The sequence below is a fragment of the Drosophila biarmipes genome, chromosome 3R (genome assembly GCF_025231255.1).
Source record: "Drosophila biarmipes strain raj3 chromosome 3R, RU_DBia_V1.1, whole genome shotgun sequence".
Taxonomy (NCBI): domain Eukaryota; kingdom Metazoa; phylum Arthropoda; class Insecta; order Diptera; family Drosophilidae; genus Drosophila; species Drosophila biarmipes.
Window position 1 is genome coordinate 28,953,512 of NC_066616.1, and position 14,652 is coordinate 28,968,163.

The 14,652-nt window shown below is 41.9% G+C and overlaps 2 protein-coding genes across 4 annotated transcripts; both read left to right on the top strand.

The window, feature by feature from the left end:
• The first annotated feature begins 798 nt into the window (after positions 1–798).
• LOC108025480 (lutropin-choriogonadotropic hormone receptor) lies at positions 799–9,411 on the top strand. 3 transcript variants are annotated; one of them, XM_050888814.1, is made up of 17 exons: positions 799–1,205; positions 3,060–3,625; positions 4,914–5,068; positions 5,143–5,217; positions 5,284–5,361; positions 6,045–6,119; positions 6,189–6,254; positions 6,320–6,388; positions 6,461–6,535; positions 6,596–6,713; positions 6,780–7,141; positions 7,196–7,348; positions 7,547–7,692; positions 7,770–7,998; positions 8,059–8,254; positions 8,533–8,729; positions 8,791–9,411. In XM_050888814.1, exons 2-17 carry the CDS (start codon positions 3,272–3,274, stop codon positions 8,966–8,968), a joined length of 2,526 nt encoding a protein of 841 aa, XP_050744771.1. In that variant the 5' UTR covers positions 799–1,205; positions 3,060–3,271; the 3' UTR covers positions 8,969–9,411. The 3 variants fall into 3 exon arrangements, with proteins under 3 accessions (XP_050744771.1, XP_016951482.1, XP_016951484.1); XM_017095993.3 differs by having other exon boundaries at positions 3,128–3,625; XM_017095995.3 differs by having other exon boundaries at positions 799–997; positions 3,128–3,625.
• Positions 9,412–9,522: 111 nt separating this feature from the next.
• LOC108025161 (uncharacterized) lies at positions 9,523–10,429 on the top strand. Its single transcript, XM_017095437.3, has 2 exons — positions 9,523–9,849; positions 9,904–10,429. Exons 1-2 carry the CDS (start codon positions 9,694–9,696, stop codon positions 10,111–10,113), a joined length of 366 nt encoding a protein of 121 aa, XP_016950926.1. The 5' UTR covers positions 9,523–9,693; the 3' UTR covers positions 10,114–10,429.
• Positions 10,430–14,652: the final 4,223 nt, after the last annotated feature.

The window sequence follows — 14,652 nt, forward strand, 5'->3', positions numbered from 1 at the left end:
ACCAAAAAATTTATGCAAAAATATTGGACTTTGGGCTAAAAATCAAAGTCTCCGCTTTCCAACCAATAATAATCAGTATTTTGGGCGAAACAATAAAAGTAATGGTCCAAAAATGGAATGTTATACCTTGTTAAACTCGTAATAAAATTTCCAATAACTTGGCATTCAAACCTAAAAAATTGTATTTTCGACCAATTTTTGCAAAAAATGACGATGCTACCCCTTGAAAAAAAGTCAAAATTTTAAAAAATTTAAAGTGTTGCGAAGCAATCAGAAAATAATAACGATCAATTATGTAGCTTGTTATCTGTTAAAACAGTAAGTTTTATCTCTTTTGGACCATTTTTGGCCAAGTTACACCAAAAAATATATGCAAAAATATTGGACATTTTTAACCAAGATACACTAAAAAAGGTAAAGGAAAAATTTAGTTTTTTGGCAAATAAAAGGTTTTTTTTGTAAAAAAAAATCGAAATTTCGTATGAAGGGCCCCAATGAAAGTGCAAACTTATTGATTCATTCAGGGTTCTAATGAAACAATGATACAAGTGGCAGTTTAGGCCCCCTAGGAGCTATTCCTCCAAGGCCCCTAGTCAGCGACCGCAAGTCGGCTCAACAAGTGTGTATGCGGGGCCCCACAAGGCGAAAGCTTTCACCTGGTCGCCCCAGTATCAACAGTATCAACAGCAGCAACAGCAGCACAACAGGGCACAAAGCTAAGGCAAATATGTGGCTCCGTGCCGTCGTCGCAGGCTGCTCGGCTCGTCGCTCGGACCACCTCTTGGGCTCCAGCGCTCATTTCGCCCTAGCTGCTGGAGCTGCTCGGTTGGTCGCGCTCGTCGCCTCGGCTGCTCGTCGTCGTCCCACTTCCGTCCGTGGGCACAGTTCGTGGTTCATTGGCTTCCGGTTTGGCAGGCAAAGGAATTAGTGCCCGTGCAACAGGTGTATGCAACAATTTGCCGAGAAAAATCCTCAGACGAAATCATCATCAGTTCCGGTGAGCAACATCAGGTGGTGATAATTCCTTTGTGGCTGGCTTTGTTTATAGAAGAGGAAATCGCGAAAATTAACGCGGCTGTGCGTGTGCTAAAGGCTTTTTAAACAACCAACCGTCTGACCAAATTTACTGAAAAACCATTATAATTCGGTATTTATTCGCCCATGTGATGGTCTGAAGTATTTATTCCACGATTCCGCCTGTGCATGTGAGTGTTGCCATAAAATGATCAAAAATCCATTCTCGATTTTAGTGGCGATAAGCCATAAACACGGACGGCTAATCTATGTGTCTATGGCCCCCGATTGTGTAGGTGTACCTAGCAATTACTAATTAAACCCACGGGTGCGAAACAATATCCCAATTGCACTCCCTAATCTGAGAGGTAATCAACTTAATGGTGTGTGCCAGAGTGAAATTGCAATCTCAAGTCTCTGGGATGAGCTGAGTTGGGTTGGGTTGAGATGGAATTCGATTTGATTCGATTGAAGTGGACTGATTTCGCGGGTTGATTTGTCAGGCGACAGGGTGTCGGCATTACCATGTGTCCGCTAATAGCTGGTTATTAATAGATCTCAAGACTCACAGAGACTTCATGGCATGCCACGTATTCCCCCAACGTTGATAATAAAAATCAATTAAAACCGAAATGCAATTTGCCGTCGAGTGACCACCGAAACAGAAAGTTTCTGCGGCCACTCAACTAGAACATTCTAATTTGATTTACGAGTATATGAACCTTTTTGTAGCTGCTCGAAAAGCTCCTACTAACTTGTTTTATAATGTTGTCAATGCGGTAATTAACATTAATTCGTTAAAAACGACACTACAACGTTGGACACTAGCAGCTTGTTCGCTGGTCCGGAATATTTTAAGTTCCCTAATATAAAATATTCACTTTGATTACTCCATTTAACTCGGTTTGCAGCCCTTTGTGGATGCCAAGGGCAGGGAATAGCAGTCAATTAGAGAAATTAGAAATTAGTTAAATGGCTGGCAAAACTTTGTTGGTTCGACTTGTGCGTCAAACTGGCTTTAATTCAATTGGAAATCTGCTAACTATTCGCTTTGATTCGCATGCAAATAATCGGCCAGAGCTGCCAATCAAACGGATTATTGTGTAAATAATTGATTTAACTCATTCGGATTTTTATTATCGCTTTGTAAACCCCTTGCGTCACTGGCACTGGATTTTCGTGAAGATTATTGTCGGATTTTCTGGTATCATTGGAAAATCTGTTTACCCCGGCCCTGGCCCTCGAATGCCAGCCAAGGTTCAGGGCAGCTCCTAGCCGAAGGTGATAATTAAATTTTATTTAATTTCTTTATTTCTTCCCTTCGAAGGGGGGCCCGGGGCTGGCCAGATTGTGCACTGTGGCCGAAAGATCGCGGCCATAAAGCTAGCTGGGGCACATGCGAGAACAAATATTTGTTAATTAAAAGGTAGAAACATGGCGCACACCTGTCGGCGCTCTTTTGAGGTCTCCCCCAGAAAAGCGTTGGAATTCAAGCAGTTGGGTCCCAGACCCTAGAGATGTATAAAGAACCCCCCCAAAAACTGGGCTCCCAGGCAATCTGGGTTTATGATACTACTAATTACGCGAAACTGAATGTTTCAATTAGCTGGCGGGAACTAAAATTAAGCACAAACAGAGCCGTAAAGCGTCACGGCTCGTGGGGGCATTCGAAATAAATGTATATAGGGCCTGGAAACGTGATACGGTCTGTCAACAGAGAGCTATAGACGTTGTCTAAAAATAATGCCATGGCTTGAATGCGAGCCATAACCATATGTTAATTAGCAAGCCCACCAGTATTTGCCTTACTTCGAGTCAGTGTCCTTTCGAGTGGCAAGTGGCTTGTGACTTCCTGCCGAAGGGCTGCTCTCTGATTGCCCAAGAAATTCGCTGCGAACAAGCTTTTGCCCATTTCGATGCGCCGTTCGCCTTTGTACGGATTTGAAAATCAATCAAACACGCGTCCGCGCCCGAGAGCGTGACTGGCCAATTCGCGACATGCCAAATATCTGGAATCGATGCTATTTATCTTTATCATTCGCCAGGCGAACGGGCAGCTTGATGGCTTCATTACGCAGTGACTGAATCCGAAACTCATTCCATTCCCTCGCAGGCCATCCGCAAGATGCACCGTCGCATGCGGGGCTAATTGGAGTGACTGAGTGCAGAGGGCAGAAGGCAGCCAGGATATTTGCCGAGGAAATGAGCCAACGATTATGTACTTAGGATCGCTCGACGACGGAAACGACAAAGAGCCATGGAAAAGCACACGAGCCAGTGCCCAAAGGAGGCCCCCTGGCGCCCCAAGCGCGGTCTGAAGTGTCTGACCATCGAGTTCCAGTTCCGCCTGCTCCTCCATCATCTGCTGCTCTCGTCGCTGTGCGGCCCGCATTGCGTATACGCCACGAGTGCCGTCGGCGAGGCGCTCAGTGCCAGCAACTGTCACGACATCCACCACGGATTCGATGTCTACCCCAATCCCAATCTCAATCCCACTTCCAGCGCCAACGGCACGACGGTGACACTGGGTCAATCGAGGGACACGCCCTCGGTGCCCCTGACTTTGCCGCCCTCCGGCTGGAAGTGTTGCTGCTGGAACGGAGGTAATCAAGTAAGTGTCCGATAGATGTACACCTTCAACTTAATTCTATATGTTTAGCGGCGGGCGACAGCAACCGATTGGCCTCCAGTCAGGGTCACTTCTGTCAGCTCTCCAGGGGGAGTGGTTTATTAAAAAATGGAAGAGAGCTCAATAATGCATGCCGCAGTTGATTATTTGTGGGAAGCGGAGTATTACTGGTAGAAGTAATTAAAATGGTAGCAAACATTTTCCTCAGAACATTGGCTTATGAGTAGATTTCTTAGAACTTTTCCTCCCTTGATGGCGGAGTTATATAGGTGAAGGAGATAATTGTTCTTGGAAAATAAAAGTTTACACTAAAACGGGAGTTTGTAGGAAACAAAGTAGATAGTTAAGAATTGTAGGAAAAATTTCATAGGAAAGGGTTTAAAAAAAGTATAGTAGATGGTTAAAAAATCCCATAGTTCACAGGAAAATACGGGTACCAAGTTTGTGGGAGTCATAAAGGGAGCTAATTGCTCCTAGAAAAACTAGATTTAACACCAAAAAAGTATTTGTATATCATGACCAGAAGGTAGTTGCAATACTTTTTCAAGAAGTTTTCCTGCCCTGAAAATGGAGGAAATACAGTATATACTTATCCTATAGTTATTAGGAAATTAAAAGCAAGTTTATAGTGGTAATTATGGTAAAAGAGCTAATTGTTCCTAGACAATTATCACCATTTGGTATTGCAATAATATTTCTAAGAAGCTTTCTTGCCTTATAAAATAAAGGGTTTGTAGGAAATATATTATAAATACAAATAATCCTATAATTCCCAGTTAACTAGTAGATAGTTGAGGAATCCTTTAATTCCCAGGAAGTTTAGATGTAATTATGGCTACCAAGAAATTATATTATTCATGTGTTTTAGAAGTTCTGGACATCTTAATAGGATCATATAGCATATGAATCCAGCATAGAATTTAACTTGATAAATTTACCAGGAGCCCGAATTCCACTAACTGTAACACAATTACCCAAAAAAGTAATACAAATAAAAATGTGTGCGCCAAAAAATCATTTTATTTGAGTGCAACATACGTCCTGAATTCTCTGCAGAGCAAATTTATTAAAATCTCCCTTATCCCCGGCTTGATTACATTCTGCAACCAGCTAAATCCGCGAAAATAGTTTTATGTTTGTACCATATACCACGTAGTTATGATCCCCGTGCATTTATTAGAAATAACACGGTCGTGCGTGGATTCTAGCTTGCTACATGTTGCCACCCACCCACCTGGCGCGAGTATATTAAAACCCCGTCTCTCCACAGGCGGAGGAGGTGGAATGCCGTTGCGAGGGCGACGGACTCAACCGCGTGCCGCAAACGCTGAAGCTGCCCCTCCAGCGGCTGACCATTGCGTCGGCGGGGCTGCCACGCCTACGCTACACCGGCCTGAAGGTCTACGGAGCCACACTGCTGGATGTGTGAGTTGGATGCGGATACGTCCTTTGCCCCCGGCCACCATATGTGCTCACTAATTGTCCTTTCGCCGCCACAGGGCCTTCACCGACTGCCTGCAGCTGGAACTGATACAGGACGGGGCTTTTGCTAATTTAACGCTGCTGCGCACAATGTAAGGCCTGATTATAAGTGCCAGTTGCAGTCATAAATGCCTTTTTCCATCTATAATTACTAACAGATACATCACCAACGCACCCAAGCTGACCTTTCTCTCAAAGGACGTATTCCTTGGCATTTCGGGCACCGTGGAAGTTATGTAAGCCCCTTGCAATTACCAAATTTTAGTTGGGGCCACCATATGGGGGTGATAACCGGGTGCCAAGTCAATAACCACGCACAGCTGTGTGATTTTATTTGGGCCGGAAGAAGGGGTTTATGTTGTGTCATCGCTAAATATAGCATTTAATGCCCACTTTTCCGGGGTCAGCAATTAGCTGCTGTGTTAAAGTAGACTACTTTTGCTTTTGATGTATGGATTCATGTCCATGTTTGAAGCTGTGCTTCAAGCTTTCTTTCTCCAGCAAAAACTGTTTTTCTAAGGCTTACGGGAAAACAAATATATGAAAATATGCGACAGCAGAAAATGCTTTTCCAAGGCTTATCGGTACACAAAAAATATTTTCATAAAACAGTGTTTCAAAAAACCAAAAGGAAAAAATATTTTCCATGTTTTATTGCATATTTATTCCTTCCTCTATTTGTTTTGGGGGGTATTTATTTACATCAACAAAACCAAAAGTAATAAAATATTAAACTGAAACTTGTTGTACTTGTTTTGAATGTACGTGTAAAGTGTTTGAATAACATAGGAAATGGTGGGAATAATCCTTTAGGGCAAAGCTCCGGAGAGAAATGAAAAGAGTTTTCTACACAAGTGTGCAGAGTTAAGTGTGTGGGAGTCTAATATAATAATAATAATATGTCATTTCCCACACACAGACGCATCATCAACAGCGGGCTTACCAGAGTTCCCGACCTGAGCCACCTTCCACCTCATAATATTTTGCAAATGATGTGAGTGCTGCGCTAAAAATACCATAATAATCTTGAACATTACCCTAATTACACCTGCTCTACCCCCAGAGATCTCGATAATAATCAAATCACTCGAATAGATACTAAATCCATAAAAGTAAAGACTGCCCAATTGTACGTATAAAATTGTTAGAACCATCCGAGTTGCAGTAATCTCTCAAGAACCCTAATCTTTATAGGATTTTGGCAAACAATGACATAAGCTATGTGGATGACTCGGCTTTCTATGGCTCTAAGATAGCCAAACTGTGAGTATTTGGTCAATTCAGCAATCAAAATAACTTAAGATTAGAGTAATAATTAAATATACTACTTTTCAGGTCGCTGAACGACAACCTACGGCTTGAGCACATGCATCCAAATGCTTTTGATGGCATAATAGATATAACTGAACTGTGAGTGCTGGGGGTTATTACTTATGGATAAAGATCTTTAATACTTTGTATCTTTTTTAGCGATCTCTCCAGCACTTCGTTAGTGGCCATGCCTTCTGTGGGACTTCAGAACATAGAAGCCTTGTACATTCAGAATACCCACACTCTGAAAACCATACCTTCTATCTACAATTTTAGGGTGAGTAAGTGGGTTTTCTGAGTTAAACTTTCATTCTAAAATTCTTGTATCTAATATACTTTGTAGAATCTACAGCGGGCCCATCTCACGCACTCCTTTCACTGCTGCGCCTTTCAGTTTCCATCCCGCCACGATCCCCAGCGCCATGCCGAGCGAATGCTGGAGATTGAAAAGTGGCGGAAGCAGTGCAAAAGTGATTCGGTTACCCGCAAGGAGAGATCCACTTTGGAGAACGGCTTCACCCTGCCCGAAGATTTTGGCACCTTTGGTGGCACCGATGACTCATCTACAGACTTAGTACCCATCACCTTCGCCTCCTTTGATTACATGGCCGATGATACGCTGATTAAGGGCACATTTCACGAGAAGATTATCCTTAATCCGGAGGACGACATGTCTGCCGAGCTGTGCGGCAATTTTACTTTCAGGTGCGAAGTCACCTTCTGCTACTGTAGGGATATTCTAAAGTTTACTTATTGCAGAAAACCCAATATTGAGTGCTATCCCATGCCCAATGATCTCAACCCTTGCGAGGATGTCATGGGCTACCAATGGCTTCGCATTTCCGTCTGGATTGTGGTTGCTCTGGCCGTGGTGGGCAATGTGGCTGTGCTGACAGTAATTCTATCGATTAGGTGAGTCATTCAATGTAAAAGAGAGCACTTAAAAAAATAATGAAAAATAATGTTTTTAAGATTTTATTTGTGGTATACACTTTTTCCGGGCTTAGTCAGATATTTAACTATACCTAATTTAGTTTTATATATATTTCAACACTTATTTTAAAGCTAGCTTATTTTTTCCTGAGTGCTGATAATCTCCTTGCATTCCAGACCCGAATCCACGCCAGTGCCACGATTTCTCATGTGCCATCTCGCTTTCGCCGACTTGTGCTTGGGAGTCTATCTGCTGCTGGTGGCCTCCATCGATGCCCATTCCATGGGGGAGTACTTCAACTACGCCTACGACTGGCAGTACGGTGGGTTACCCCTTCCGTCTCCCTGCACACTTCTGGCATTACCTTTGATTTACAATTGCCTCTTCGATATTTCACAGGGCTCGGTTGCAAAGTAGCCGGCTTTCTCACCGTGTTCGCCAGCCATTTGTCCGTGTTCACGTTGACCGTGATTACCATCGAGCGCTGGCTGGCCATCACCCAGGCCATGTACCTGAACCATCGCATCAAGTTGCGTCCTGCTGCGCTCATCATGCTGGGCGGCTGGATTTACTCCATGTTTATGTCCTCGCTGCCCCTGTTTGGCATTAGTAATTACTCGTCGACGAGGTGAGCAAGCACATAAGTGGGTCATCCGGCACCACTGAACTAACGCCTTGGCCATTGCAGCATCTGCCTTCCGATGGAAAACCGCGATGGATACGACACCGTGTATCTGATTGCCATCATGGTCTGCAACGGCGTGGCCTTCTCCATCATTGCCGTGTGCTATGCCCAGATCTATCTGTCCCTGGGGCGTGAAACCCGGCAGGCGCACCAGAACAGTCCGGGGGAACTCAGCGTGGCCAAGAAAATGGCCCTCCTGGTGGGTACACCTAGTCATAAGAACAAAGATATACACACAAAATGCCGACTGCCTCAACTATAGTATACTCCTTACTCACCTGAAGGTAGTGTGAGAGAGATGGAGATATGCATGCAGCACATTTGCTGTTTCCGAGATGGCAAACTTCATATCCTTATAACTTTTCAAGGGTTGACCCGATTTAAACAACTTGAGCAACGCAAGAATCTTAAGAACCTGCATTATTTTTAGGTATCAACACCAAGTATAATAACCCATGTATTTTAAACTCTTTTCAGGTCTTCACAAACTTTGCCTGCTGGTCTCCTATTGCCTTCTTTGGACTCACGGCCCTGGCTGGCTATCCACTGATCAATGTGACCAAGTCCAAAATATTGCTAGTGTTCTTCTACCCATTGAACTCCTGTGCGGATCCCTACTTGTATGCCATATTGACGTCTCAGTATCGCCAGGACCTTTTCACCTTGCTGTCAAAGTAAGTAATAAAGTTCGCCCTTAGATCATCCATTTGTAATTTTAAACCCATATCCATTCAGACTCGGTCTGTGCCGCCAGAGCGCCTTGAAGTACAAGGACAGCCTCTCGGGACATGCCACCACTCGATTCACCATCCACGGCTCCATACAGCGACACGGCTCCCTCACCTGCAAAATGCAGACGGTAATGGGCGCTGAGTCCCAGAAAATGCTGAAGAATACCGAGGATTATGTTTAAACCGAAGCTTGGGTATTGTGAACACACCCCATCCCACCCCGTTGTGATATATATTATACATGTTTTGTTAATCAAAGCTCTCTCTTTGTTCCGCTATCTGTTCCAGTATTGTTAGCTTCCCATGATTAATGATATTTTAAGCGCATAAGTTAAAGTTCTTGTCATACTTAAGTTGTTAATTCAAGTCTATTTGCAGTTGTACCTAATAATAGAAGTATTGCTGAGAGAAAGGAGCTTATCCCAGTCAAAGTATATATAGATGTCCAATAAGTCGTTTTTTCTTGATATGAATGTATTTGAATGTGTATAGAAAATAAGTTATGAATGTTTTAACTGTATAGGAAACTACATTTTAAATGTTTAAAAAGTATTTTACTCTTATGTCTTAACATGTTTTTAAAATATTGAAAATGCTGTTTTTAAATGTCAATAAATAAAGAAAGTGTATAATGTTGTAAAAAGCTATTAGAGTTAGTAGACCGTCGACACAAACTTTTTCTTCTGCTTAAAAAATTGATAATATTTTCAATTGAATTTTTGAATAAGGGCGCCCAATTTTACTTACATTTTACAAGCGATTCTACATCGCATACTCTGGCGCCATCTATCTCTTGTCTTATTTCAATTGAATCACTGAAAATGACCCTTTGTTCAGTCGTAAGGACTTGTTTTTCATCCCTGGCAAAACAGCTGACTTCAGAAAGGACCAAACAAGTAGAGGGAAAATGACGCGTCCTGTGATATTCCTGGCAATCTGTTCAATCGTTTTGTTTAAACTCGCCAATGGCTACAAGGAGGTACACGGACTGAATGGAAAGCTTTTCCCGAAGGCAGCGACTTTCAATTTCCCAGAGTATGCCTATAAGGAGACCAGCAAGAATGTGAGTCCAAGAACATATTGATTTTTCTTGTCCACTAATCCTTCTTATAACCAGGAAATAACCTACCATGAACTGGAGGTGACTTGTGACCAGCACGCCCAGTGCATAAACCTCAGTCCCGTGGGCGTGGCCAAGATCAACTGCATCCGACAGTGCATCTCGCCATCCTGCTACCAGGACATCTACGCCTTCAACGAGCTGGAGGAGGGCGAAATCGATGCCCGGCTCAATTCCTTCAAGGGCTGTGTCATACAGCGCATGTAGCAGCGACCCCAGCTGTTCAAGGAGTACTTCATCTTCAAGTGGCTGGAGCTCCCTGGGATTACCTATTAAATTTAGATAATGATCTGTGCCGAGGACATGCATTTAAAGGATTTTCATGGATTGTGAAAGTGAAAAAGGGAACTTGCTCCAAATTGCTACCGGAATTGTTTGGACTTTCTGTTGGAATTTAGATGAATTCGATTTCTGTAGTACCCCAAAAATTAGATTAACTTTTGTATCGTCTATGCGAACAAAAGACTGCCTTTCATTCTAAAGCCAAATTTAGAAATAAACTTTTTTCACTGAAGTTAAAGTACTCTCTTTCTCTTTTATTTTAAAATTGGGAATCGTAAGTTTTTTAATATAACTAATAAATAAAAATCTAAAGATATAATTTTCAAATTATATTTTTACTATTATATTTTATTTCCAAAAACTAATAGTACTAGATTACATATAAATACTGAAGTTTAAACTTACACTTTTTTAGGGTACTAAATAGTTAATAAATTATCTAATTATCTTAGTAAGTACCCTAATAATCCTCAATATTTTTTAGTTACTTGAGGGAAAATATTTATTATATCGGATTCTTTAGCTATTCATGGGAAAATGGATGCTATCATCTACAGTTTAAGTGGCAAAGCAATAAGGACCTAACATCATCCACCATTAAAATGCTTTCTACTCAGTCTCATTTTACCCCGGCTGAATGTTTGATTGGAAAGCAATATATTCAATTTCATGTACAATGTTTATGGTTCAAGGGAAGCGGGGAAATTGTAGTGTTCGAACAGTTACAGCGGCAATTTCCCAAGGAAAGTACAATTTAACTTTACGACTCTTGCGCCTATGACAACAATTGGCGTTGGCTACCCCCCAAGTTCCTTCGCATCCCTCCGATCCATCGCATTCCTGGCTTTCCCATACGCATTCCTAGATCAATCAAGCCAAATCAAGCGTGTTGTATAAATAAACTACCCACCCACAAGGCCCACTCACCAACACAGGCACGCACACGCATATTTGTGCTAGTGCGGCGTTTAAGTTTAGTTCGGTAATTAAAAGCCAAATGCTCATAAAACGAAAATTTATTAGCATTGTCTAAGCGAGTGTGTGTTTGTCGATGGCACACAAACTATGTCACTGCCTGGGCTGTGCGTGTGTGTGTGGGCTGTACAATTGCACATGGAAGGGGCGTGGCTGTAAAGGGGGCTGCTACATGAGGGCGTTGAAATCCCTATGGATTTTTAATGTGCTTAATTTGAGTGACAGCTCCAAAATGGGCACGATCGATTTCTGTGTGCTGACACGCCCCCCAGCCCCACCCCCTTGCAAGTGAATGCCAATGTCCACACACACGCCCACACGGAGCGAAAACGACTCCTATCCCCGTCATTGGGTTATGTTACCATATCAAAATAAATGGTTAAAAACAAAACAAAGTTCCTCTTTTACCACAACAAAAATTTTACATGGAATTTTGGAATGTAAAAAGTATTGCATACTTTTAGGAAACTTTTCTAGTGATTTTAAATCTCTAAGAACCTTTTTATTGAAAAGAATGATATTTCGCAATGGAATTATTCTTATAATTATAATAAATACATTTTTAAAAGCTGAAATATACAAAATAATTTGGAGATTACTAGTTTTTACGATAACATTTTTAAAATGATAAAAAACACAAGTTCACAAAAATTTTAAAAAGTATGCCTACAATTTATGTTTGTTATATTACCTGAATTTTATTTATAATATATCATCATTTAGCTATGTTTTATGTGTCAACCTTTGTTATATAAAAGACATATTTCTTTTCTGTGTACTCCCAAATTGAGATGACAATATGGAACTGATAATGTTAATTTCCTTCACAGCTCGCTCTGTCCCTATCAATTACACTGAAATCCATTTATTACCATCTGCATGTATGCAAAGCAATGCTCTCCGAACCCCCCGTAAAACCGAAAAATTCCAGAGCCCAGTTCGGTTCATCTCCTCTAATTTCTGGCTGAATTAGCAGTCGGGTGCCGCGCAGTCTTTACACTGGATATGAATCCTCCTGGCAAGCGCAAAGTAAATTCATAATTAATTCGTTTGCAAAGAGTGATAAAGAAAGAGAAGCGAAATTAGCGCCCAACGACTTGTACAGTGAGCCCTCTGTGTACACAAACAGCAAACAGCGTCGCACGCAGACAGGCACACAAAACACACTCACACACAGAAACCGAAAGCCGGAGCGTTTGGCAAATTAGCCAAATGCGTTATTTGGCCCACAAGCATTTCAGTTCAGTTCAGTTCACTTTCAGTCGCTCACGGAACGTCCTGGCGTTTGGCCGCAAAAACAGAAAAAGACCAAAAGTTAAGAGCCCAGAGCCAAGGGCCAGATGTTCGCGATTTCGGTGTTGAGATTGAAGATAAAATCAAAATTTTAATTAAATGTGTGTGGGAAAAGTGCGTGATGCGTATAGCAACTAAACATCTTGAATGATCTTTGGCAACATCTGGCTGCAATCAACTGATAAATTTATCAATTAACTAGCTGCTATCTGGCCGAAAGCTAAACTAATGAGGTTGTCGCGTTTCTGTGTTTGTGTGCAACAAGTCTGCGCTCTGACATTGGCCTGTTGCGGCGAACTAATCAAATAAATACGCCGGTTAATTGGGAAATGCATATTAATGAGACCCGGGCAGTAACTTCGCCCACGCCTTATCAGACCTCCCGTCAACCCATTCAACCCATCCCATCCGCCCACCTTGTGCCACCCATCCTCCCACCATCAATCGCCGGGTTCACTGGCAGCTGTTACCTCTGCGTAATTCACCTTTCGTTCTCGTGTTTTTATGGCACATTACTTTGGGCCCCGTTGTCTGGATGGCACCGCCGAAGTCTGATGAATCATAGAGAGTCGTGCGAAAACCTAATGTAGCCAATTGCGTTTATGTTTGCACTTAATCCGCGGGCTCAGCACTTCTATTAGTCAGTTTCGGCCGCCCGCTCATCTAAATTCGTTTTTAATTTTCTATCAGAATTTGCGAAATATTTCCCAGAGAAATCCGCCAAATGTGTGTGAGCCGTGATAAAACAATAGCAACAAAACAAATAAAGAAATTATGATGGAATGGCTGGTTGCGTAGAGCGAACGGGGATTACCCTTGCAGATACATTTCCATTCATAGCCTTATAGAATGTATAATTATTAAGCCAAACATAATCATGATGGAATTTACGTTAAGAATTTGAGGAATTCTTCACTTAAAATGTTGGAAAAGATATAACCATCAGTTTCAATTTCTAAGTTGTAGAATTTAAGTTTAACCAAGTGAAATAAAATAAATTATAGATAGATAGATAAGAGATGGAAAGACAGATAGGTAGATAGGTAGAAAGATAGATACATATATAGATAGAGAGATAGATAGATAGATAGATAGATAGATAGATAGATAGATAGATAGATAGATAGATAGATATATAGATATAAGATAGATAGATAGATAGATAGATAGATAGATAGATATATAGATAGATAGATAGATAGATAGATAGATAGATAGATAGATAGATAGATAGATAGATAGATAGATAGATAGATAGATAGATAGATAGATAGATAGATAGATAGATAGATAGATAGATAGATAGATAGATAGATAGATAGATAGATGGATAGATAGATAGATAGATAGATAGATAGTTAGATATATGATAGATAGATTGATAGATAGAAAGATAGATAGATATGAAAAGATAAAAAGATTGAAAGATCGAAAAATAGCTAAATGGTTAGGAGATAAATACCCTTTAACTAAAGCTTAAAAGCCCACAAATATAAAGAACACTCTTTTAGACTCTTTTGGGGATCCAAAATATCACTACCCCTTTGCCTCCCATTATAATACCCTCTCTCAGGGTATAGCAAATAATAAATTCGAAAAGTATCAGCCGAAAGATATAAAAAATGTAAAGCATTGAAAGAATTTTCACCCCGCCGACATTTGTGTACTTTAATCGACAGCAAAAAAGAATAACAACAAAACAAGTTGAGAAAAAGTATCGCGCATACGCTACGTTGACTATTCCGCTCCGCGTAGAGCGTTGGCTGCTGGGGGAGATTGGGTAGACTGGGTGGACTGGGTGGCCAGGAGGCGGGGTCCGTCTGGACGGGGGCCGGGGGAGCAGCCTCGTCGGCATCTCAGGTTGGACGTTCCGACAACCGACAGCCAACTGTCAGTTTGTAATCAACGCGTGCCAACAGCAGCAGCGGCAGCGGCAGCGGCAGCTGTGCGTGTGCATAAGAAAGTTTTCGGGGCGCCCACCCAGCCACCCAGCCACCCAGCCAGCTATCCGCTTATCCACCCATCCACCCAACGACCCATCCACCCCACCTCACCCCGTGACCTAGCCACCCTGTGATCCTGATCGATTCCGTGACCTATAACCCATTGATGGGTAACAAATGGCGGCATTACATCGCTGACGAAACCCATTGTGCAAGCCGGAGACTAATCACTTAACTATTTGTAAAGCAACGC

Excerpts from the sequence above, each read along its gene's own strand:
- LOC108025480 (XM_050888814.1), top strand. The coding sequence starts at position 3,272 with ATGGAAAAGCACACGAGCCAGTGCCCAAAGGAGGCCCCCTGGCGCCCC. Across the intron at positions 6,120-6,188 it reads CATAATATTTTGCAAATGAT|AGATCTCGATAATAATCAAA; the intron begins GTGAGTGCTGCG and ends CTCTACCCCCAG. Across the intron at positions 7,142-7,195 it reads TGCGGCAATTTTACTTTCAG|AAAACCCAATATTGAGTGCT; the intron begins GTGCGAAGTCAC and ends TACTTATTGCAG.
- LOC108025161 (XM_017095437.3), top strand. The coding sequence starts at position 9,694 with ATGACGCGTCCTGTGATATTCCTGGCAATCTGTTCAATCGTTTTGTTT. Across the intron at positions 9,850-9,903 it reads ATAAGGAGACCAGCAAGAAT|GAAATAACCTACCATGAACT; the intron begins GTGAGTCCAAGA and ends TCTTATAACCAG.